This window comes from Phyllobates terribilis, unplaced genomic scaffold, assembly GCF_046119375.1.
Source record: "Phyllobates terribilis strain yellow unplaced genomic scaffold, ASM4611937v1 Scaffold_10__3_contigs__length_209671492, whole genome shotgun sequence".
NCBI classification, from domain to species: domain Eukaryota; kingdom Metazoa; phylum Chordata; class Amphibia; order Anura; family Dendrobatidae; genus Phyllobates; species Phyllobates terribilis.
The window spans coordinates 181,414,572-181,439,205 of record NW_027362770.1 but is presented as its reverse complement, the minus strand read 5'-3'; the positions used below and the strand labels follow the sequence as shown (position 1 = coordinate 181,439,205).

Sequence of the window (24,634 nt, the reverse complement as noted above, 5' to 3'; positions counted from 1 at the left end):
GGGGTATATACAGCAGTATATGGAGTATATATAACACTATATGGAGGTATACAGCAGTATATGGAGTATATATAACACTATATGGGTTATATACAGCAGTATATGGAGTATATATAAAACTATATGGGGTATACAGCAGTATATGGAGTATATATAACACTATATGGAGGTATACAGCAGTATATGGAGTATATATAACACTATATGGAGGTATACAGCAGTATATGGAGTATATATAACACTATATGGGGTATATACAGCAGTATATGGAGTATATATAACACTATATGGGGTATATACAGCAGTATATGGAGTATATATAACACTATATGGGGTATACAGCAGTATATGGAGTATATATAACACTATATGGGGTATATACAGCAGTATATGGGGTATATATAACACGATATGGAGGTATACAGCAGTATATGGAGTATATATAACACTATATGGGGTATACAGCAGTATATGGGGTATATATAACAGTATATGGGGTATATACAGCAGTATATGGGGTATATATAACACTATATGGGGGATATACAGCAGTATATGGAGTATATATAACACTATATGGGGTATATACAGCAGTATATGGAGAATATATAACACTATATGGGGTATACAGCAGTATATGGGGTATATATAACACTATATGGAGGTATATACAGCAGTATATGGGGTATATATAACACTATATGAGGGATATACAGCAGTATAGGGAGTATATATAACACTATATGGGGGATATACAGCAGTATATGGGGTATATATAACACTATATGGGGTATATACAGCAGTATATGGAGTATATATAACACTATATGGGGTATACAGCAGTATATGGGGTATATATAACACTATATGGGTTATATACAGCAGTATATGGAGTATATATAACACTATATGGGGTATACAGCAGTATATGGAGTATATATAACACTATATGGAGGTATACAGCAGTATATGGAGTATATATAACACTATATGGGGTATATACATCAGTATATGGGGTATATATAACACTATATGGGGGATATACAGCAGTATATGGAGCATATATAACACTATATGGAGGTATATACAGCAGTATATGGGGTATATATAACACTATATGGGGTATATACAGCAGTATATGGGGTATATATAACACTATATGGGGTATACAGCAGTATATGGGGTATATATAACACTATATGGGGAGGTATACAGCAGTATATGGAGTATATATAACACTATATGGGGTATACAGCAGTATATGGGGTATATATAACACTATATGGAGGTATACAGCAGTATATGGAGTATATATAACACTATATGGGGTATACAGCAGTATATGGGGTATATATAACACTATATGGAGGTATACAGCAGTATATGGAGTATATATAACACTATATGGGGTATACAGCAGTATATGGGGTATATATAACACTATATGGGGTATATACAGCAGTATATGGAGTATATATAACACTATATGGGGTATACAGCAGTATATGGGGTATATATAACACTATATGGGGTATATACAGCAGAAAATGGAGTATATATAGCACTATATGGAGGTATACAGCAGTATATGGAGTATATATAACACTATATGGGGTATATACAGCAGTATATGGGGTATATATAACACTATATGGGGTATATACAGCAGTATATGGAGTATATATAACACTATATGGAGGTATATACAGCAGTATATGGGGTATATATAACACTATATGGGGTATATACAGCAGTATATGGGGTATATATAACACTATATGGGGTATACAGCAGTTTATGGAGTATATATAACACTATATGGGGGATATACAGCAGTATATGGAGTATATATAACACTATATGGGGTATACAGCAGTATATGGAGTATATATAACACTATATGGAGGTATATACAGCAGTATATGGAGTATATATAACACTGTATGGGGTATACAGCAGTATATGGAGTATATATAACACTATATGGGGTATATACAGCAGTATATGGGGTATATATAACACTATATGGGGTATATACAGCAGTATATGGAGTATATATAACACTATATGGGGTATACAGCAGTATATGGAGTATATAGAACACTATATGGGGTATACAGAAGTATATGGAGTATATATAACACTATATGGGGTATATACAGCAGTATATGGGGTATATATAACACTATATGGGGTATACAGCAGTATATGGAGTATATATAACACTATATGGGGTATAGACAGCAGTATATGGAGTATAAATAACACTATATGGGGTATACAGCAGTATATGGGGTATATATAACACTATATGGAGGTATATACAGCAGTATATGGGGTATATATAACACTATATGGGGGATATACAGCAGTATATGGAGTATATATAACACTATATGGGGGATATACAGCAGTATATGGGGTATATATAACACTATATGGAGGTATACAGCAGTATATGGAGTATATATAACACTATATGGGGTATACAGCAGTATATGGGGTATATATAACACTATATGGAGGTATATACAGCAGTATATGGAGTATATATAACACTATATGGAGGTATACAGCAGTATATGGAGTATATATAACACTATATGGGGTATATACAGCAGTATATGGGGTATATATAACACTATATGGGGTATATACAGCAGTATATGGAGTATATATAACACTATATGGGGTATACAGCAGTATATGGAGTATATAGAACACTATATGGGGTATACAGCAGTATATGGAGTATATATAACACTATATGGGGTATATACAGCAGTATATGGAGTATATATAACACTATATGGAGTATATACAGCAGTATATGGAGTATATATAACACTATATGGGGTATACAGCAGTATATGGGGTATATATAACACTATATGGGGTATATACAGCAGTATATGGGGTATATATAACACTATATGGAGGTATATACAGCAGTTTATGGGGTATATATAACACTATATGGGGGATATACAGCAGTATATGGGGTATATATAACACTATATGGGGTATATACAGCCGTATATGGAGTATATAAAACACTATATGGGGTATACAGCAGTATATGGGGTATATATAACACTATATGGGGTATATACAGCAGTATATGGAGTATATATAACACTATATGAGGTATACAGCAGTATATGGGGTATATATAACACTATATGGAGGTATACAGCAGTATATGGAGTATATATAACACTATATGGGGGATATACAGCAGTATATGGGGTATATATAACACTATATGGGGTATATACAGCAGTATATGGAGTATATAAAACACTATATGGGGTATACAGCAGTATATGGGGTATATATAACACTATATGGGGTATATACAGCAGTATATGGAGTATATATAACACTATATGAGGTATACAGCAGTATATGGGGTATATATAACACTATATGGAGGTATACAGCAGTATATGGAGTATATATAACACTATATGGGGTATACAGCAGTATATGGAGTATATATAACACTATATGGGGTATATGGAGTATATATAACACTATATGGGGTATATACAGCAGTATATGGGGTATATATAACACTATATGGGGGATATACAGCAGTATATGGGGTATATATAACACTATATGGGGTATATACAGCAGTATATGGAGTATATATAACACTATATGGGGTATACAGCAGTACATGGGGTATATATAACACTATATGGAGGTATACAGCAGTACATGGGGTATATATAACACTATATGGAGGTATACAGCAGTATATGGAGTATATATAACACTATATGGAGGTATACAGCAGTATATGGAGTATATATAACACTATATGGGGTATATACAGCAGTATATGGTTTATATATAACACTATATGGGGTATATACAGCAGTATATGGGGTATATATAACACTATATGGGGTATACAGCAGTATATGGGGTATATATAACACTATATGGGGTATATACAGCAGTATATGGAGTATATATAACACTATATGGGGTATACAGCAGTATATGGGGTATATATAACACTATATGGAGGTATACAGCAGTATATGGAGTATATATAACACTATATGGAGGATATACAGCAGTATATGGAGTATATATAACACTATATGGGGTATATACAGCAGTATATGGGGTATATATAACACTATATGGGGTATATACAGCAGTATATGGAGTATATATAACACTATATGGGGTATATACAGCAGTATATGGAGTATAAATAACACTATATGGGGTATACAGCAGTATATGGAGTATATATAACACTATATGGGGTATATACAGCAGTATATGGAGTATATATAACACTATATGGGGAATATACAGCAGTATATGGAGTATATATAACACTATATGGGGTATATACAGCAGTATATGGAGTATAAATAACACTATATGGGGTATACAGCAGTTTATGGAGTATATACAACACTATATGGGGTATATACAGCAGTATATGGAGTATATATAACACTATATGGGGTATATACAGCAGTATATGGAGTATAAATAACACTATATGGGGTATACAGCAGTATATGGAGTATATATAACACTATATGGGGTATATACAGCAGTATATGGGGTATATATAACACTATATGGGGAATATACAGCAGTATATGGAGTATATATAACACTATATGGAGGTATACAGCAGTATATGGAATATATATAACACTATATGGGGTATACAGCAGTATATAGGGTATATATAATACTATATGGGGTATATACAGCAGTATATGGAGTATATATAACACTATATGGGGTATATACAGCAGTATATGGAGTATATATAACACTATATGGAGGTATATACAGCAGTATATGGGGTATATATAACACTATATGGGGTATATACAGCAGTATATGGAGTATATATAACACTATATGGAGGTATATACAGCAGTATATGGAGTATATATAACACTATATGGAGGTATATACAGCAGTATATGGGGTATATATAACACTATATGGGGTATATACAGCAGTATATGGGGTATATATAATACTATATGGAGGTATACAGCAGTATATGGAGTATAAATAACACTATATGGGGGATATACAGCAGTATATGGAGTATATATAACACTATATGGGGTATACAGCAATATATGGGGTATATATAACACTATATGGGGTATATACAGCAGTATATGGAGTATATATAACACTATATGGGGTATATACAGCAGTATATGGGGTATATATAACACTATATGGGGTATATACAGCAGTATATGGGGTATATATAACACTATATGGGGTATATACAGCAGTATATGGAGTATATATAACACTATATGGAGTATATATAACACTATATGGAGGTATACAGCAGTATATGGAGTATATATAACACTATATGGGGTATACAGCAGTATATGGGGTATATATAACACTATATGGGGTATACAGCAGTATATGGGATATATATAACACTATATGGAGGTATATACAGCAGTATATGGAGTATATATAACACTATATGGGGTATATACAGCAGTATATGGGGTATATATAACACTATATGGGCGATATACAGCAGTATATGGAGTATATAAAACACTATATGGGGGATATAAAGCAGTAAATGGGGTATATATCACACTATATGGGGTATATACAGCAGTATATGGAGTATATATAACACTATATGGGGGATATACAGCAGTATATGGAGTATATATAACAGTATATGGGGTATACAGCAGTATATGGAGTATATATAACACTATATGGGGTATACAGCAGTATATGGATTATATATAACACTATATGGGGTATACAGCAGTATATGGAGCTTATATAACACTATATGGATGTATACAGCAGTATATGGAGTATATATAACACTATATGGGGTATACAGCAGTATATGGGGTATATATAACACTATATGGGGGATATACAGCAGTAGATGGAGTATATATAACACTATATGGGGTATACAGCAGTATATGGAGTATATATAACACTATATGGGGTATACAGCAGTATATGGGGTATATATAACACTATATGGAGGTATAAAGCAGTATATGGAGTATATATAACACTATATGGAGGTATACAGCAGTATATGGAGTATATATAACACTATATGGGGTATATACAGCAGTATATGGGGTATATATAACACTATATGGGGAATATACAGCAGTATATGGAGTATATATAACACTATATGGAGGTATACAGCAGTATATGGGGTATATATAACACTATATGGGGGATATACAGCAGTATATGGAGTATATATAACACTATATGGGGTATACAGCAGTATATGGGGTGTATATAACACTATATGGAGGTATACAGCAGTATATGGAGTATATATAACACTATATGGAGGTATACAGCACTATATGGAGTATATATAACACTATATGGGGTATATACAGCTGTATATGGGGTATATATAACACTATATGGGGAATATACAGCAGTATATGGAGTATATATAACACTATATGGAGGTATACAGCAGTATATGGAGTATATATAACACTATATGGGGTATACAGCAATATATGGGGTATATATAACACTATATAGGGTATATACAGCAGTATATGGAGTATATATAACACTATATGGGGTATATACAGCAGTATATGGAGTATATATAACACTATATGGATGTATATACAGCAGTATATGGAGTATATATAACACTATATGGGGTATATACAGCAGTATATGGAGTATATATAACACTATATAGGGTATATACAGCAGTATATGGTGTATATATAACACTATATCGGGTATATACAGCAGTATATGGAGTATATATAACACTATATGGGGTATACAGCAGTATATGGGGTATATATAACACTATATGGAGGTATACAGGAGTATATGGAGTATATATAACACTATATGGAGGTATACATCAGTATATGGAGTATATATAACACTATATGGGGTACATACAGCAGTATATGGGGTATATATAACACTATATGGGGAATATACAGCAGTATATGGAGTATATATAACACTATATGGAGGTATACAGCAGTATATGGAGTATATATAACACTATATGCGGTATACAGCAGTATATGGGGTATATATAACACTATATGGGGTATACAGCAGTATATGGAGTATATATAACACTATATGGGGTATATACAGCAGTATATGGGGTATATATAACACTATATGGGGTATATACAGCAGTATATGGAGTATATATAACACTATATGGGGTATATACAGCAGTATATGGGGTATATATAACACTATATGGGGTATATACAGCAGTATATGGAGTATATATAACACTATATGGGGTATACAGCAGTATATGGAGTATATATAACACTATATGGGGTATATACAGCAGTATATGGGGTATATATAACACTATATGGGGTATATATAGCAGTATATGGAGTATATATAACACTATATGGAAGTATATACAGCAGTATATGGGGTATATATAACACTATATGGGGTATATACAGCAGTATATGGGGTATATATAACACTATATGGAGGTATACAGCAGTATATGGGGTATATATAACACTATATGGGGTATACAGCAGTATATGGAGTATATATAACACTATATGGGGTATACAGCAGTATATGGAGTATATATAACACTATATGGGGGATATACAGCAGCATATGGAGTATATATAACACTATATGGGGTATACAGCAGTATATGGGGTATATATAACACTATATGGGGTATATACAGCAGTATATGGAGTATATATAACACTATATGGGGTATATACAGCAGTATATGGGGTATATATAACACTATATGGGGTATATATAGCAGTATATGGGGTATATATAACACTATATGGGGTATATACAGCAGTATATGGAGTATATATAACACTATATGGGGGATATACAGCACTATATGGAGTATATATAACACTATATGGGGGATATACAGCAGTATATGGAGTATATATAACACTATATGGGGTATATACAGCAGTATATGGAGTATATATAACACTATATGGAGGTATATACAGCAGTATATGGGGTATATATAACACTATATGGGGTATACAGCAGTATATGGAGTATATATAACACTATATGGGGAATATACAGCAGTATATGGAGTATATATAACACTATATGGAGGTATACAGCAGTATATGGAGTATATATAACACTATATGGGGTATACAGCAGTATATGGAGTATATATAACACTATATGGGGTATACAGCAGTATATGGGGTATATATAACACTATATGGAGGTATACAGCAGTATATGGAGTATATATAACACTATATGGGGTATACAGCAGTATATGGGGTATATATAACACTATATGGAGGTATACAGCAGTATATGGAGTATATATAACACTATATTGGGTATATACAGCAGTATATGGGGTATATATAACACTATATGGAGGATATACAGCAGTATATGGAGTATATATAACACTATATGGGGGATATACAGCAGTATATGGGGTATATATAACACTATATGGGGTATATACAGCAGTATATGGAGTATATATAACACTATATGGGGGATATACAGCAGTATGTGGAGTATATATAACACTATATGGGGTATATACAGCAGTATATGGAGTATATATAACACTATATGGAGGTATATACAGCAGTATATGGGGTATATATAACACTATATGGGGGATATACAGCAGTATATGGAGCATATATAACACTATATGGAGGTATATACAGCAGTATATGGGGTATATATAACACTATATGGGGGATATACAGCAGTATATGGGGTATATATAACACTATATGGGGATATACAGCAGTATATGGAGTATATATAACACTATATGGGGTATACAGCAGTATATGGGGTATATATAACACTATATGGGGTATACAGCAGTATATGGGGTATATATAACACTATATGGAGGTATACAGCAGTATATGGAGTATATATAACACTATATGGGGTATACAGCAGTATATGGGGTATATATAACACTATATGGAGGTATACAGCAGTATATGGGGTATATATAACACTATATGGGGTATACAGCAGTATATGGAGTATATATAACACTATATGGGGGATATACAGCAGCATATGGAGTATATATAACACTATATGGGGTATACAGCAGTATATGGGGTATATATAACACTATATGGGGTATATACAGCAGTATATGGAGTATATATAACACTATATGGGGTATATACAGCAGTATATGGGGTATATATAACACTATATGGGGTATATATAGCAGTATATGGGGTATATATAACACTATATGGGGTATATATAGCAGTATATGGGGTATATATAACACTATATGGGGTATATACAGCAGTATATGGAGTATATATAACACTATATGGGGTATATACAGCAGTATATGGGGTATATATAACACTATATGGGGTATATACAGCAGTATATGGGGTATATATAACACTATATGGGGTATATACAGCAGTATATGGAGTATATATAACACTATATGGGGGATATACAGCAGTATATGGGGTATATATAACACTATATGGGGTATACAGCAGTATATGGAGTATATATAACACTATATGGGGTATATACAGCAGTATATGGGGTATATATAACACTATATGGGGGATATACAGCAGTATATGGAGCATATATAACACTATATGGAGGTATATACAGCAGTATATGGGGTATATATAACACTATATGGGGATATACAGCAGTATATGGGGTATATATAACACTATATGGGGTATATACAGCAGTATATGGAGTATATATAACACTATATGGGGGATATACAGCAGTATATGGAGCATATATAACACTATATGGAGGTATATACAGCAGTATATGGGGTATATATAACACTATATGGGGATATACAGCAGTATATGGGGTATATATAACACTATATGGGGTATATACAGCAGTATATGGGGTATATATAACACTATATGGGGGATATACAGCAGTATATGGAGCATATATAACACTATATGGAGGTATATACAGCAGTATATGGGGTATATATAACACTATATGGGGATATACAGCAGTATATGGGGTATATATAACACTATATGGGGTATATACAGCAGTATATGGGGTATATATAACACTATATGGGGGATATACAGCAGTATATGGAGCATATATAACACTATATGGAGGTATATACAGCAGTATATGGGGTATATATAACACTATATGGGGATATACAGCAGTATATGGGGTATATATAACACTATATGGGGTATACAGCAGTATATGGAGTATATATAACACTATATGGGGTATATACAGCAGTATATGGGGTATATATAACACTATATGGGGGATATACAGCAGTATATGGAGCATATATAACACTATATGGAGGTATATACAGCAGTATATGGGGTATATATAACACTATATGGGGATATACAGCAGTATATGGGGTATATATAACACTATATGGGGTATACAGCAGTATATGGGGTATATATAACACTATATGGGGTATACAGCAGTATATGGGGTATATATAACACTATATGGGGTATATACAGCAGTATATGGAGTATATATAACACTATATGGGGTATATACAGCAGTATATGGGGTATATATAACACTATATGAAGGTATACAGCAGTATATGGAGTATATATAACACTATATGGGGTATACAGCAGTATATGGAGTATATATAACACTATATGGAGGTATACAGCAGTATATGGGGTATATATAACACGATATGGAGGTATACAGCAGTATATGGAGTATATATAACACTATATGGGGTATATACAGTGGTGGCCAAAAGTATTGGCACCCCTGCAATTCTGTCAGATAATACTCAGTTTCTTCCTGAAAATGATTGCAATCACAAATTCTTGGCTTTAGGACAATTCTTTTTGTGTTTTTTTCATTGAAGACAAATTAAATGAAGAGAATAATACCAAAGAATTTGTGATTGCAATCATTTTCAGGAAGAAACTGAGTATTATCTGACAGAATTGCAGGGGTGCCAATACTTTTGGCCACCACTGTATACACCCCCACATTAAATCTTTCCCCTAGAGTATATACACTCCCACAGTAAATCTCTCCCCCCTAAGAGTATATACACTCCCACAGTAAATCTCTCCCCCCTAAGAGTATATACACCCCCACAGTAAATCTGTCCCCCTCCCCAGAGTATATACACTCCCACAGTAAATCTCTCCTCCCCAGAGTATATACACCCCCACAGTAAATCTCTCCTCCCCAGAGTATATACACTCCCACAGTAAATCTCTCCTCCCCAGAGTATATACACCCCTCAGTAAATCTATCCCACCCAGAGTATATACACTCCCACAGTAAATCTCTCCTCCTCAGAGTATATACACTCCCACAGTAAATCTCTCCCTCTCAAGAGTATTTACACCCCCACAGTAAATCTGTCCCCCCAAGAGCATATACACCCCCACAGTAAATCTTTCCCCCTCCAGATTATATACACCCCCACAGTAAATCTCTCCCCCCTTCATGTAATCTTCGGTATCTTCAGCTCCAGTGTGGAGCATTTACCACCCACCTCACATTGTAACTCTGCTAACCTTATTGACATCAGTTGTACTCCTTCATATCCTTCTTTTAATTGTGCACTCTGGAATACACGGTTTGTATGCAACAAGCTTTCTTTCCTGCGCAATTACTTTTTGAATAACTCCCTCTGATATTTTAGGTCTCAGTCCCGCATCTCGTCACGGTTCAGCTGTTCTCCCAGCTGTGGAGGGTGGTGGGGCAGGTTGTGCCGGTGGAGCAGTGGGCACAGGTAGTAGTCGGCAGCTGCAGCTACCATGTGTGCCCGCAGCTAAATAAAATGAATATTCACTCCTTTCCACACCCATAAGAGAGAAGAGTGAATATTCATTCTCGTTAATAGCGCACACTGTCAATCGCAGCCCCCAGCTTCGTGCTGCAGCTCCCCGATCCTGTGTGCCCGCTATTAGAATAAATTTTCAGTCTTCTCCACTCCCATGGGCATGGAGAAGAGTGAATATTCATTCTCTTTAGCAGTGGTTTGTCCTTCCATAGCTGGCAGTCTAGATGCACTGGTAACCTCAGCTCCCCTCTGAAAACACCTTAAATGGTATTATCTCACCTGTCTTCTATCTGAATCGTCAAAAGGTGTTTCCCCTTTAATTAGGATTTGGTGCCCTTTTTTTTAAATTACCGAAGTGCGGCGGAACGCAAGCCGGGTACTGGAGGTCTGAGCGTCATCACCTCTGTAACCGGAAGTGCTCCTGCATTCAATCTTCAGTGCGCACAGGAGACTCGCAGGGACGGAGCAGTGCGAACCGAGAACCCCCTAAGGGGGAAGCGGTACACCTCAGGAGCCATAGCTCAACTGGACAGGCTGAGGGACCCCGCGACCAATCAGTACAGCGGTGTTTAAATGTGGAGCCAAGATCGGTGATTGGTCGCGGGCGATATTTAAATTTGGCGCCCAAATCGGTGATTGGTCGCGGGCAGCGCCAGCGACCAATCAGCGATTTTTAACACAAATGTCCAGACCTTTGTAACACCATGCGGATACTGTGGGGACATCAGCGGCTAGGGTGTGAAGGGAGGACCGGGGAGCGGCGCTGCGGGTCGGGATACTTCTGCTGCGAGCAGTCGCTCATCTCCAGGCTACTCGTAGCGGAAGTAGCCACACAGGCAGCGGCGCTCCCCGCTCCTCACCAATACGATTTGCTGATTGGTCGCGCTCTCCGCACGCGACCAATCAGTGATCTTGGCGCTAAAGTTAAACACCGCTCTGCTGATAGGTCGCGGCCGCTGCCCGCGACCAATCACCGATTTGGGCTCCACATTTAAATAGCGGCCGCGACCAATCAGTACAGCGGTGTTTAAATGTGGAGCCAAGATCGGTGATTGGTCGCGGCCGATATTTAAATTTGGCGCCCAAATCGGTGATTGGTCGCGGGCAGCGCCATCGACCAATCAGCGATTTTTAACACAAATGTCCGGATCTTTGTAACACCATGCGGATACTGTGGGGACATCAGCGGCTAGGGTGTGAAGGGAGGACCGGGGAGCGGCGCTGCGGGTCGGGATACTTCTGCTGCGAGCGCCCGCTCATGTCCCGGGTTCTCGCAGCGGAAGTAGCCGCACAGGCAGCGCCGCTGACATCCATGAGGCTAGGGTGTGAAGGGAGGACCGGGGAGCGGCGCTGACATCCAATTGGTCGCGGCCGCTATTTAAATGTGCCGCACAAATCGGCGATCAGCACAGCGGTATTTAACTTTTGCGCTAAGATCAGTGATTGGTCGTGTCCGAAGACCGCGACCAATCATCGAATCGTCTTGGTGAGGACCGGGGAGCGGCGCTGCCTGTGCGGCTACTTCCGCTGCGAGAACCCGGGACATAAGCGGGCGCTCGCAGCAGAAGTATCCCGACCCGCAACCCCGGTCCTCCCTTCCGCATGGATGTCAGCGACGCCGGCGGTCCTTCCGCTGCTGCCGGCCGGGACATGAGCGCCTCGTGCCGCTCATCTCCCGGCTGCATCTCCGTCCCGCAGATGGTTCCGGCGGTCGGGGTCCTTCTGCTGGTACCGGCTGGGAGATGAGCGCCTCGCGGCGCTCATCTCCCGGCTGCAACGCCACTGAGCTCCGTCCCGCAGATGAGCCGCTAACGGCCGCCATCTTTTTTCTGAAATCCCGCGGCGCTGATTGGCCGCTGCCGGACCAATGAACGACGCGGGATTTCCTGGACAGACAGACAGACAGACGGGAAAAGACAATTATATAGTAGATGGTGGGTGCATGTCTGTACTCAGCTGCATAGTGTAGAAGTTGGGGGGAAGTGGGGAATGTTCTCTGGAAGCGGTGCTCTAGATAACTGTGTGTTATTTTCTGTAGAGATGAGTCCTGTCTGGAAGAAGTGATGGCGGGCTGCGCTGGATGAAGAGGAAAAATGAAGATGAAGGACTTCAACTAGAGACATCACTGGTGAGTCAATGTGTTACCTGTACACTTATACTATAGACTGTATACTATGTAAAGAGCTCCGGTGTATACTGTCATTGGTGATCACTATTACCTGTACACTTACACTATGTACAGAGATACTGTGTATAATGTCACTGATGATCACTGTATTACCTGTACACTATATACAGAGCTCCTGTGTATAATGTCACTGGTGATCCCTGTATTACCTGTACACTATACTCTATATACAGAGCTCCTGTGTATAATGTCACTGTTGATCCCTGTATTACCTGTACACTGACACTATATACAGAGCTGCTGTGTATAATATCACCAGTGATCACTGTATTATCTGTACATTGACACTATATATAGAGCTTGTGTGTATAATGGCACTTATTGTAATACTAGATGGTGGCCCGATTAGAACGCATTGGGTATTCTAGAATATGTATGCGGCCGACCGGGCGCAATGAGCAGAAAGTTGTTTAAATTTGGCGCCAATCTCGCTGATTGGTCGCGGTCGGCCGGCAGCCGCGACCAATCAGCAGAGCGGCGTTTAAATTTGCAGCCCATCTCCTTGATTGGTCGCGGTGGCCGGCTGTGACCAATCAGCAGAGCGGCGTTTAAATTTGCCGCCCATATCGCTGATTGGTCGCGGCCCGCCACCGCGACCAATCAGCAGAGCGGCGTTTAAATTTTCCACCCATCTCGCTGATTGGTCAGCGATATGGGCGGCAAATTTAAAAGCCGCTCTGCTGATTGGTCGCAGCCGATCAGCAGAGCGGCTTTTAAATTTGCCGCCCATATCGCTGACCAATCAGCGAGATGGGTGGAAAATTTAAACGCCGCTCTGCTGATTGGTCGCGGCCGGCCACCGCAACCAATCAGCGATATAGTCGGCAAATTTAAACGCCGCTCTGCTGATTGGTTGCGGTGGCCGGCCGCGACCAATCAGCATCGTCTTAGTGTGGACCCGGGAGCAGCGCTGCTTGTGCGGCTCCTTCTGCTGCGAGAAGCCGGGACATGAGCGGCTGCTCGCAGCAGAAGCATCCCGACCGGCGGCACCGCTACCTGGTACTCCGTTCACACTTGCTGTCGGGAGATGAGCGGGCCAAGGCGCTGAATTTCCGACGTTAGCCACAAGGAGGTCAGCGGGGCCGGTCGGGGTAGTTCTGCTGCTAGCGTCGCTCATCTCCCTGCAGCATCACTGCTGACCTCCGTCCAGCAGATGAGCCGCTAACGGCCGCCATCTTTTTTCTGAAATACCGCGTCGCTGATTGGCCGCCGCCGGACCAATGAGCGACGCGGGATTTCCTGGACAGACAGATGGGATAAGACGATTATATATATAGATTAATATTGTTTTTTTTTATTAATGTTCACTATTGTAGTATTCAGTCATTATGTGGTGGTAATATGTGGTTTTGTCATGGTGTGGTGGTTTTTGTTACCTGTATGTAGTATTATTCGGTCACTATGACGTGGTAATATGTGATCTGGTCATTGTGTGGCAGTATTTTCTTGAATGTGGTATTATTCGGTCACTATGTGGTTGTAATATGTGGTCTGGTCATGATGTGGTGGTATTTGTCACCTGTATTTGATATTATTCGGTCACTATGTGGTGTAAATATGTGATCTGGTCATTGTGTGGCAGTATTTTCTTGCATGTGGTATTATTCGGTTACTATGTGGTGGTAATATTTGGTTGGGTCATGGTGTGGTGGTATTTGTTCCTTGTATATGGTATTATTGGTAATTTTTAAAAATGTATGTGACACATTCCCTTAAAGAAAAATAAAAATATACCTAAAAAGGGGCCCACTCGCCCTTGGGCACCCCACCACGCTTTCGGACCCGTGAGCGGAGGAGAGCAGTGTCAGAGCCCGCTCCCCTCCGCTTGCTCAGGGCCCTGGCAGCCGGCACAATACTTACCCCTCCCTGTGCCTCCGCAGCAGCTCCGGTGTCTTCCGCGTCCTCTGACTGTGACGTCTCAGGTCAGAGGGCGAGGTGACGTCTTTCCACCGTGCCCTCTCCTGAGCATTCACAGCGCAGAGCGGGAAGACGACGGTGAAGCTAAAGTCCAGAGCAGCAGCAGAAGATAAGAAGTGAGGTATTTGATTTTTTTTTTTAATGTATGGAGGCATGGGGCATTATAAGGGAGGGGTGACTTTCTGATTCTGCATGGGGCATTATATAAAGGGGGGGGGGGCAAGTGACATCCTGCATGGGGCATTATAAGGTAGGGGGGTGACATCCTGCATGGGGCATTATAAGGGAGGGGGGTGACATCTTTCATGGGGCATTATAAGTGGGGGCACAGCCTGCGTGGGGCATTATGTGGGGGAAAAGCCTGCATGGGTATTATGTGGGGGGAACAGCCTGCATGAGGCATTGCGGAGCATTTTATGGGGGCCTGTATTCTGTGTGGAGCGATTCGCCGGTTTCTGAACTATTGTGGAATTTACAATAGATATCGCTCATGTAATGTGAGAAGTGAAATCTTTGGCCTTTTACTACAGTACAGACCAAAAGTTTGGACACACCTCATTTAAAGATTTTTCTGTATTTTCATGACTATGAAAATTGTACATTCACACTGAAGGCATCAAAACTATGAATTAACACATGTGGAATTATATACTTAACAAAAAAGTGTGATACAACTGAAAATATGTCTTATATTCTAGGTTCTTCAAAGTAGCCACCTTTTGCTTTGATGACTGCTTTGCACACTCTTGGCATTCTCTTGATGAGCTTCAAGAGGTAGTCACAGGAAATGGTCTTCACTTCCCAGGTGTGCCCTGTCAGGTTTAATAAGTGGGATTTCTTGCCTTATAAATGGGGTTGGGACCATCAGTTGTGTTGTGCAGAAGTCAGGTGGATACACAGCTGATAGTCCTACTGAATAGACTGTTAGCTATATATATTTCTCTGCGGTATCTGTGCATCATGAATCGTGGTATGTGTTAAAGGGGCCCACAAGAACCTGGAGCCGCCCCTGGGTTGGAGGCGGAGCGGCGGTGTAGCCTGAGTGGAGCTCAAGGGTGCTCGAAAATGTTGCCAGTATTGGGCTCTGAAATTCCTGGTGGCAGCCCTGCCCGTCCTCCACCCTTAATTCATCATTTTCTGTCCCCCGTCCCCTACCTTCAATACGTCATTTGCTGTCACCTGTCCCCCAACCTTATTTCATCATTTACTGTCCACATCCCCCACCCTCAATTCAACATTTGCTTTCCTCCACCCCCAATTCATCATTATTTGTGCCCCCCACCTCAATACATCATTATTTACTGTTCCCCATCCCTCACCCACAATGCATCATTATTTGCTGTTACAATTTAGTTAATTGTATTTAAAAAAAATGCCATACTTACCTCTCTTACCACTTTTGGACTGGTAGCCTGGCACGTGTACATGCCGTCGGCTACGCGATGACTTCATCATTTAGGCGCCGTCACCAGCGCATCACAGAAGTGGCAAAGGGAGCGTCCCCGGAGCTGTGCGCCCGATCTGTTTTGACGGCTGCAGAGCTCCAGGAAAGCTTCCAGAGCAGAGATGTGCACCACCGGCGCACAATGCATTATTATACCCTGGGGCCCGGTGAGCAGAGGCAAAAGAGCGGGGTCCTTGGCCTCCACTCTTTTCTTCTGCTCTCCAGGCCCCATACACCAGCAAGGCCAGTAATGTCCTCGTAGCTAAGGGTTTGGGTCAGGAGGGGCGAAACTTCCGAGTGGGCCCCTCAAGGTAATCCTGATTACAGCTATGATGGCGCACCCTAAGGCCACGGCCCCACTATCAGTATTTGGTCAGTATTTTTTCTCAGGAGTGGGAGCCAAAACCAAGAGTGGATGATAAATGCAGAATTGTTGCACTTGTTTCTATTATACCTTTAATCTGATTGTTCCTCATCTGGTTTTGTCTTCCACTCCTGAGAAAGAATACTGACTGAATACTGACCAAATACTGATAGTGGATGTAGGAGAACCTCAGCAGATGACAGCGCTGTTACTAAAAGAAATCTCTATTCAAAGACCAACAATGATATTACCACCATATAGTGACCATATAGTGGTAGATACCAGGCCTGTAGAACATGTAAGAGGTTACAGTACAGTTATAGATGGTGACTTACAGATGACCTTCTTTCTGGTGGAGTCATTCACTTTTCCCGTCTTTTCCATCTGGCCCAGACCGACATGGCAACTTCTTCCAGCCAAGACTCGGCTGCAAAGATTACAGCAAAGACACATATGACTTCTCACATTTCAGGCACAATTATCCCCAACCAGGACAAACGCCTTATCCTGCTGATACCCCAATACTGATCCGCTGCTGCCATATGTGTCCCCGTTACTACACGCACTGTGCGCCCTCTAATTTTGCTCCTGCTGGAGCCTTAGATTCTCCTTTCATTGCATTTGTAAAATATATGACCCTACTGTACCCCACCCCTCAACTGCCCTGAAAAAGTGTAGTGATGCCAACTGTGACCCCCACCACCTCTCCATACAGCAGGATGGACCCCACACAAACCTTCATACTGTATAATTGCATCCTATAGCCCATACAGCATAATGCACCCCATAGCCCATATAGTATAATGCAACCCTATGTAGTCTAATTCATTAAGTATTATGCAGCCCATTCAGTATAATGCATCCCCATATAGTGCAATACACCCCCATATAGTGCAATACACCCCCATTTAGTGTAATGCACCCCCATTTAGTATAATGCACCCCATTCAATATAATGCAGATCATGTCTCCTTGCTCTGCAGCAGAGTTTAACTGTATCGGCGCAGGCTGATAGAGTTAAACATAACGTAGCTCCGGGTGGGCCCTTCAGAGTGCGGGGGCCCGAGGCTGCCGCACCCTCTGCCACCCCCCAGTAGCTACGCTACTCGGCGGGACACAAACAGCCATAGCTCTGGGGTAGTTGTGGTTGGTGGCTCTTTGTGCCCTTGGACACGGCGTGCTTGGCCAGCTCTCCGGGCAGCAGCAGGCGCACAGCGGTCTGGATCTCCCGGGGGGTGATGGTGGAGCGCTTGTTGTAGTGAGCCAGGCGGGAGGCTTCCCCTGCAATGCGCTCAAAGATGTCATTGACAAAGGAGTTCATGATGCCCATGGCCTTGGAGATGTCGGGGTGGACCTGCTTCAGAACATTGTACACATATAGATTACAGTTTGCCAAAAAACACATTGACTGGACTAAAGAGAAGTGGCGCAACATTCTATGGACAGATGAGAGCAAGATTGTCTTGTACTGGGTCTAAAGGCCGTAGACAGTTTGAGAGATGACACAAACACTAAATTCAAGCCACGGTACACTGTGAAGACTGTAAAACATGGAGATGCAACCAGACTGGTTTGGGGATGTTTCTCATACTGTGGCGTTGGGCCCATTTATCGCATACCAGGCACCATGTACCAGTTTGAATATATCAAAATACTGGAAGAGATCATGTTGCTTTATGCTGAATGGGAAATGCCCTTGAAATGGGAGTTTCAGCAGGACAACGACCTCATGCACACCAGAAAGCGGGCAACATCCTGGTTCCAGACCAACAAGATTGATGTCATGTTATGCTGTTTTTGATACAAAACCTAAGAATGCAAAAGAGCTGTGGAATGTAGTGCAGTCAGCCTGGGTCAGATGTTAGTGACTCCATGCCACACAGATGTAAAGCCGTTATCAGAAATAAAGGCTATACAACTAAATAGAAGATCAGTTATTAACAGAAAAGTGAAGTCTGGAAACAAATGTAAAATCTAAGTTTGTAAATGAGAATGCAGGCATTATTATCATTTTCAGTTTAAAAATTGACATCTTGTTCATGTTTTCATTTGGAATTGAGGGTATAGCTCCCAATGCCTCTGTATATGGAAAGAAATGCTACGAGGATTCAGCTTTTTCACAATTGTTTTAAACACACTGTGTATACAGTTATCTGCAAAATAATAGCAATGGAAATTTCTGCTTATTAACACAGGTTTATATAGACAGGAAACAAAGGAATTGCAAGTATTCAGGGTGGTCCTGACAGCACAATGGAGATGGCCTGCAGCCATGCAGAGGACAGAACTTGTTCAAGGTTGGGGGAGACATGGAGAATAATCTATGCACATGGTTAATTCAGGGAACAAGATGGAAGATTTTAAAGACAATAGTTTCCTTGGTAACGCCGCTCATCTAGTGCTGTATACCCATCTGCTTCTCACCCCCATACTGTATACCTCCAGTAGAGCCTGTATAATCCTCATATGCTGCTCTGCCCCAAACACTGCAGGACACCTCCACATACTGCTGTATACGGCCACATGATGGGCTTTACCCTCAAAATACTACTGTATACCCCAAAAAGTATCATATACCACCACATAGTGCTGAATAAATCACATCCATCAGATATGTAGTCACAGCTCCCAGCCCGACAAGAGCCGCCATCCTGACACCACATGTTACACCGAGAACACAGAGCAGAAGAGATCAGCCTCAGTGCAGGAATCACACACTCAGTGCTCAGCCAATCAGCGCTCAGCAGGGCTATGGCTCCGCCCACAGGCAGCTCCTCAGTGTTAACCCATTAGCGCCCGCGATGTCTCCAGCCGCCCCTGGAGCAGCAGCCTGCAGTCACCCCAGCACAGGGGGTCTCCAGCCCCTCGCCCTCCCCAGCAGCAGGAGCTCCTCCTCAGAAGATGTGGGCGGCTCTGAGAAGAGCCTTTATGTTGTTATTAACCCCCGAAGCCGTAGAGAGTGCGGCCCTGGCGCTTGAGCGCGTACACCACGTCCATGGCGGTGACGGTCTTCCTCTTGGCGTGCTCGGTGTAGGTGACGGCGTCACGGATCACGTTCTCCAGGAAGACTTTCAGGACGCCGCGAGTCTCCTCATAGATGAGGCCGGAGATGCGTTTGACTCCTCCTCTGCGGGCGAGACGGCGGATGGCAGGCTTGGTGATGCCCTGGATGTTATCACGGAGAACCTTCCTGTGCCGCTTGGCACCGCCCTTCCCCAGACCTTTCCCTCCTTTGCCGCGACCAGACATCTTCCAAGGAGTCAGCAGAAAGCTATGACTGACAGTGCGCAGTCCTCCTTTATATAGAGCGTGAGGGGACCAGAAAGAGGACTGCAGAGGTGACGCGCTTCCAGGGCGGGGATGGAAAGGAATTTGCATTATCAGCTCCGCCCCTTCCTCTGATTGGCCGAGCACAGAGCTGTTAGTGATTTTGAATTTCCCGCTCATTGTCCTGGTATTTTCCTGCTTCTACTGTGATGGTGGAAATAGTCACAGCCCTGATTCCTCTCTGGTGACATCCTGCTCGGAGGAATTACACTGTGACACCTGGAAATAACTCACTGTGAGGTCTATAGAGTTATATACTCTCCTCCATCCAGCGATGTATAAGCTCCATATCCTGCTGTATCCCCCTATATAGCGCTGTATAAACTCCATATACAGTTTCCCCATATAGTGCTGTATACCTTTAATATACGGCTGTATTCCTCCATGAAGCGCTTTATACCCTCCATATTGTGCTCATTTATCTCAGCGGCAGGTTCTGCTGCAATAAACAAGTGATCGGCTTCTCAGTGACAGATTCAGATCTAGAAATCGATCAATCTTTAGGAGCTTATTGACCAGGTGCCTTCACCAGTCTGCGGAGCAAAAGGTGTGTAACATCAGAGGAGGATCAGCGAGAAAGTGCTGGAAACGTGCCGAGCACTGAAAGAGTTAACAGCCCACCTCCATCTATTGGCAGCAGAACAATGGAAACAGAGGGCACTAGGACCCAGTGTTCTGGGAGAGAACAGGATTCCACGAGTGAGGGGTGAACTATAGAAACAGCAATAACCCACAAGGGGCACAATGATCCCATCAAGGTAAATCACTAGCACCAGGGATCCGATATATAAAAAGTAACTTTTAATAGAGAATTTTTAAACTGCAGCTAAACCAACAGATAGATATCTAAACAGATACAAAACATATAGTGCAAAAGTCAACCAGTGCAATAATAAAAATGGTACTGTCACCACTTGTAGAGTTGTGAAGAGGCCGTCCATATAATCAGGAGGGGCATGGATACGAGGGCTCCCTAATTTCCCTGTAGTGCCCCGAGCAGGTCTCCCGTCCGGACAAGGACAGAACCAAAGTGCGGTCTATCCCGCTAGTGATGTCTCGGGTTTGTATGGAGACATTACAAGCAGGATAGACCACATTTGGGTAAAGTCCTTGTCAGGACACGACAGGGTTTATATGGACAGCCTCTTCAGAAGACTACAACTGGTGAGACTGTACTATGGTTTATTATTGACTTTTGCACTTTATATGCAGGTTTTGTGTCTGTTTAGATTATTGTTGGTTTAGCTGCAGTGTTAAAATAATCTGTTAAAAGTGACTTTTTAATTCTATATCAGACCCCTGCTGCTAGTGAAGGGTGAGCGAGTATCTATGGCTGCCAGCACCTGCTCCTCTATTATCAGACTTATCCCAATGTTCCACATCCCAATATAACTCATCCTCCCCATCTATCATCCTCTAATCCCTTCCTGCCCTCTATGGCTGGAAGTATTGACCCAAAATGGCCCTCCTGCTAACACACGAGGTACCAGTCAGTGCAGCCTCATGTTCCCCAGGGAGAGGAGCAAGACACGGACAAGCAGCCACAGCTCTGATGTAGACGGGGTGGGTGGCTCTTAGAAGAGCCTTTGGGTTGGTGGAGCAGAGCTTGGAGCAGATCACTTGGCGCTGGTGTACTTGGTGACGGCCTTGGTGCCCTCGGACACGGCGTGCTTGGCCAGCTCTCCGGGCAGCAGCAGGCGCACAGCGGTCTGGATCTCCCGGGAGGTGATGGTGGAGCGCTTGTTGTAGTGAGCCAGGCGGGAGGCTTCCCCTGCAATGCGCTCAAAGATGTCATTGACAAAGGAGTTCATGATGCCCATGGCCTTGGAGGAGATGCCGGTGTCAGGGTGGACCTGCTTCAGCACCTTGTACACATAGATGGCATAGCTCTCCTTCCTGCTCTTCCTCCGCTTCTTGCCGTCCTTCTTCTGAGTCTTGGTCACAGCTTTCTTGGAGCCCTTCTTGGCTGCTGGTGCAGACTTGGCAGGTTCAGGCATGATGATAGCAGAATGTTCACTTCACTGGAGAGAGAATAATCCAGCTCCTCCCAGAGCGGCCGTATTTATAGACCGGCCATGCAAATGAGCAATGCTGTCAGATCGCTGTACTATTGGGTGAGAAAGTCATGTGACCAATGTTCACTAATAATCTCCGCCCACTGCAGCTCATTGGTGTTTCCACAAGTCTTGTTTCTATAGGTGACTTCAGATCCAGCCAATGGCAGGAGAGGAGGGCGGGGCAGCAGCAGCTTATAAAAAGAGCAGGAGTCATCACACTTCTCACACAAGAGACTTCTCTATCTGCTGATAACTGTGAGTGCAGTGATGTCTGGACGCGGCAAACAAGGAGGGAAGGTCCGTGCTAAAGCCAAGACCCGCTCATCCCGGGCAGGACTGCAGTTCCCGGTTGGTCGTGTGCACAGGCTTCTCCGCAAGGGTAACTATGCTGAGAGGGTGGGCGCTGGCGCTCCGGTCTATCTGGCTGCTGTGCTGGAGTATCTGACCGCTGAGATCCTGGAATTGGCCGGCAATGCCGCCCGGGACAACAAGAAGACCCGCATCATCCCCCGCCACCTGCAGCTGGCCGTGCGCAATGACGAGGAGCTGAACAGGCTGCTGGGTGGGGTGACCATCGCCCAGGGGGGCGTCCTGCCCAACATCCAGGCCGTGCTGCTGCCCAAGAAGACCGAGAGCAGCAAGTCAGGCAAGAGCAAGTGAGTGCCGCTGATCCTGTATCATCCACACAACCCAAAGGCTCTTCTAAGAGCCACCCACACCGTCACCACAAGAGCTGGCGCCGCTGATCTCGGGGGTGATGTTCTGTATGTACAGATCTGTGTACCATCGGAGCATACGGGGGATATAGCTGCACCAGGCAGTGGGTATAATCCTGACACTACTGGGTTGGCACAGTGGCACTAATGGTCTATGACCTGGCACTGACTGCTCCGATATCGGCTCCATCCTCAGCCGCCATGTCTTGTAGTGTGAGGTGCTGAGTAATAAAGCCGCTGTCTGGTCCATGATCTGTGACTGGCACCGTGCACTAGAGGAGATGGCGTGTAATGTGGGCAGATGCCCTCCTGATGGCAGCACTGAGCTCTGCAGTGTGACCCTGTTACTGCACCGTCCTCACCTCCCATGTGGCAGCACAGTGTGGTTTATATGGGGGTGAGATATCCATATATATATATACACCCCATATTGTGCTGTACTCCACCATGTGCTATGTACCTCTATATAGTGCTGTATAGGAACCTTATACCACCATACAGGGCTGTATTCCTGCACAGGATGCGGTCAAGACACTGATAGGGAATTCAGATTGTGAGCTCCAATGGGGACAGCGATGAAGATGTACGGAAAGCGCTGCGGAATATGTTGGCGCTATATAAAAAGATTATACCCTCCGTGCAGCACAGTATTCCTCCATATAGTGTAATACCTCCTTATAGTGCTGTATACCATGATGTAATGCCTCATACACTCAGTATAGTGCTGTATT

The 24,634-nt window shown here is 42.2% G+C and overlaps 3 protein-coding genes across 3 annotated transcripts; 1 reads left to right on the top strand and 2 right to left on the bottom strand.

Annotated features, from left to right (window-relative positions):
• Window positions 1-20,740: 20,740 nt before the first annotated feature.
• Window positions 20,741-21,052, bottom strand: LOC141164240 (histone H4). The gene has a single exon (XM_073649367.1). The coding sequence runs from the start codon at window positions 21,050-21,052 to the stop codon at window positions 20,741-20,743; it is 312 nt and encodes a 103-aa protein (XP_073505468.1).
• A 1,694-nt stretch (window positions 21,053-22,746) lies between these two features.
• Window positions 22,747-23,158, bottom strand: LOC141164239 (histone H2B 1.1-like). The gene has a single exon (XM_073649366.1). The coding sequence runs from the start codon at window positions 23,125-23,127 to the stop codon at window positions 22,747-22,749; it is 381 nt and encodes a 126-aa protein (XP_073505467.1). The 5' UTR covers window positions 23,128-23,158.
• A 296-nt stretch (window positions 23,159-23,454) lies between these two features.
• On the top strand, window positions 23,455-23,889 carry LOC141164238 (histone H2A type 1). Its single transcript, XM_073649365.1, has one exon. It carries the CDS (start codon window positions 23,455-23,457, stop codon window positions 23,845-23,847), a length of 393 nt encoding a protein of 130 aa, XP_073505466.1. The 3' UTR covers window positions 23,848-23,889.
• Window positions 23,890-24,634: the final 745 nt, after the last annotated feature.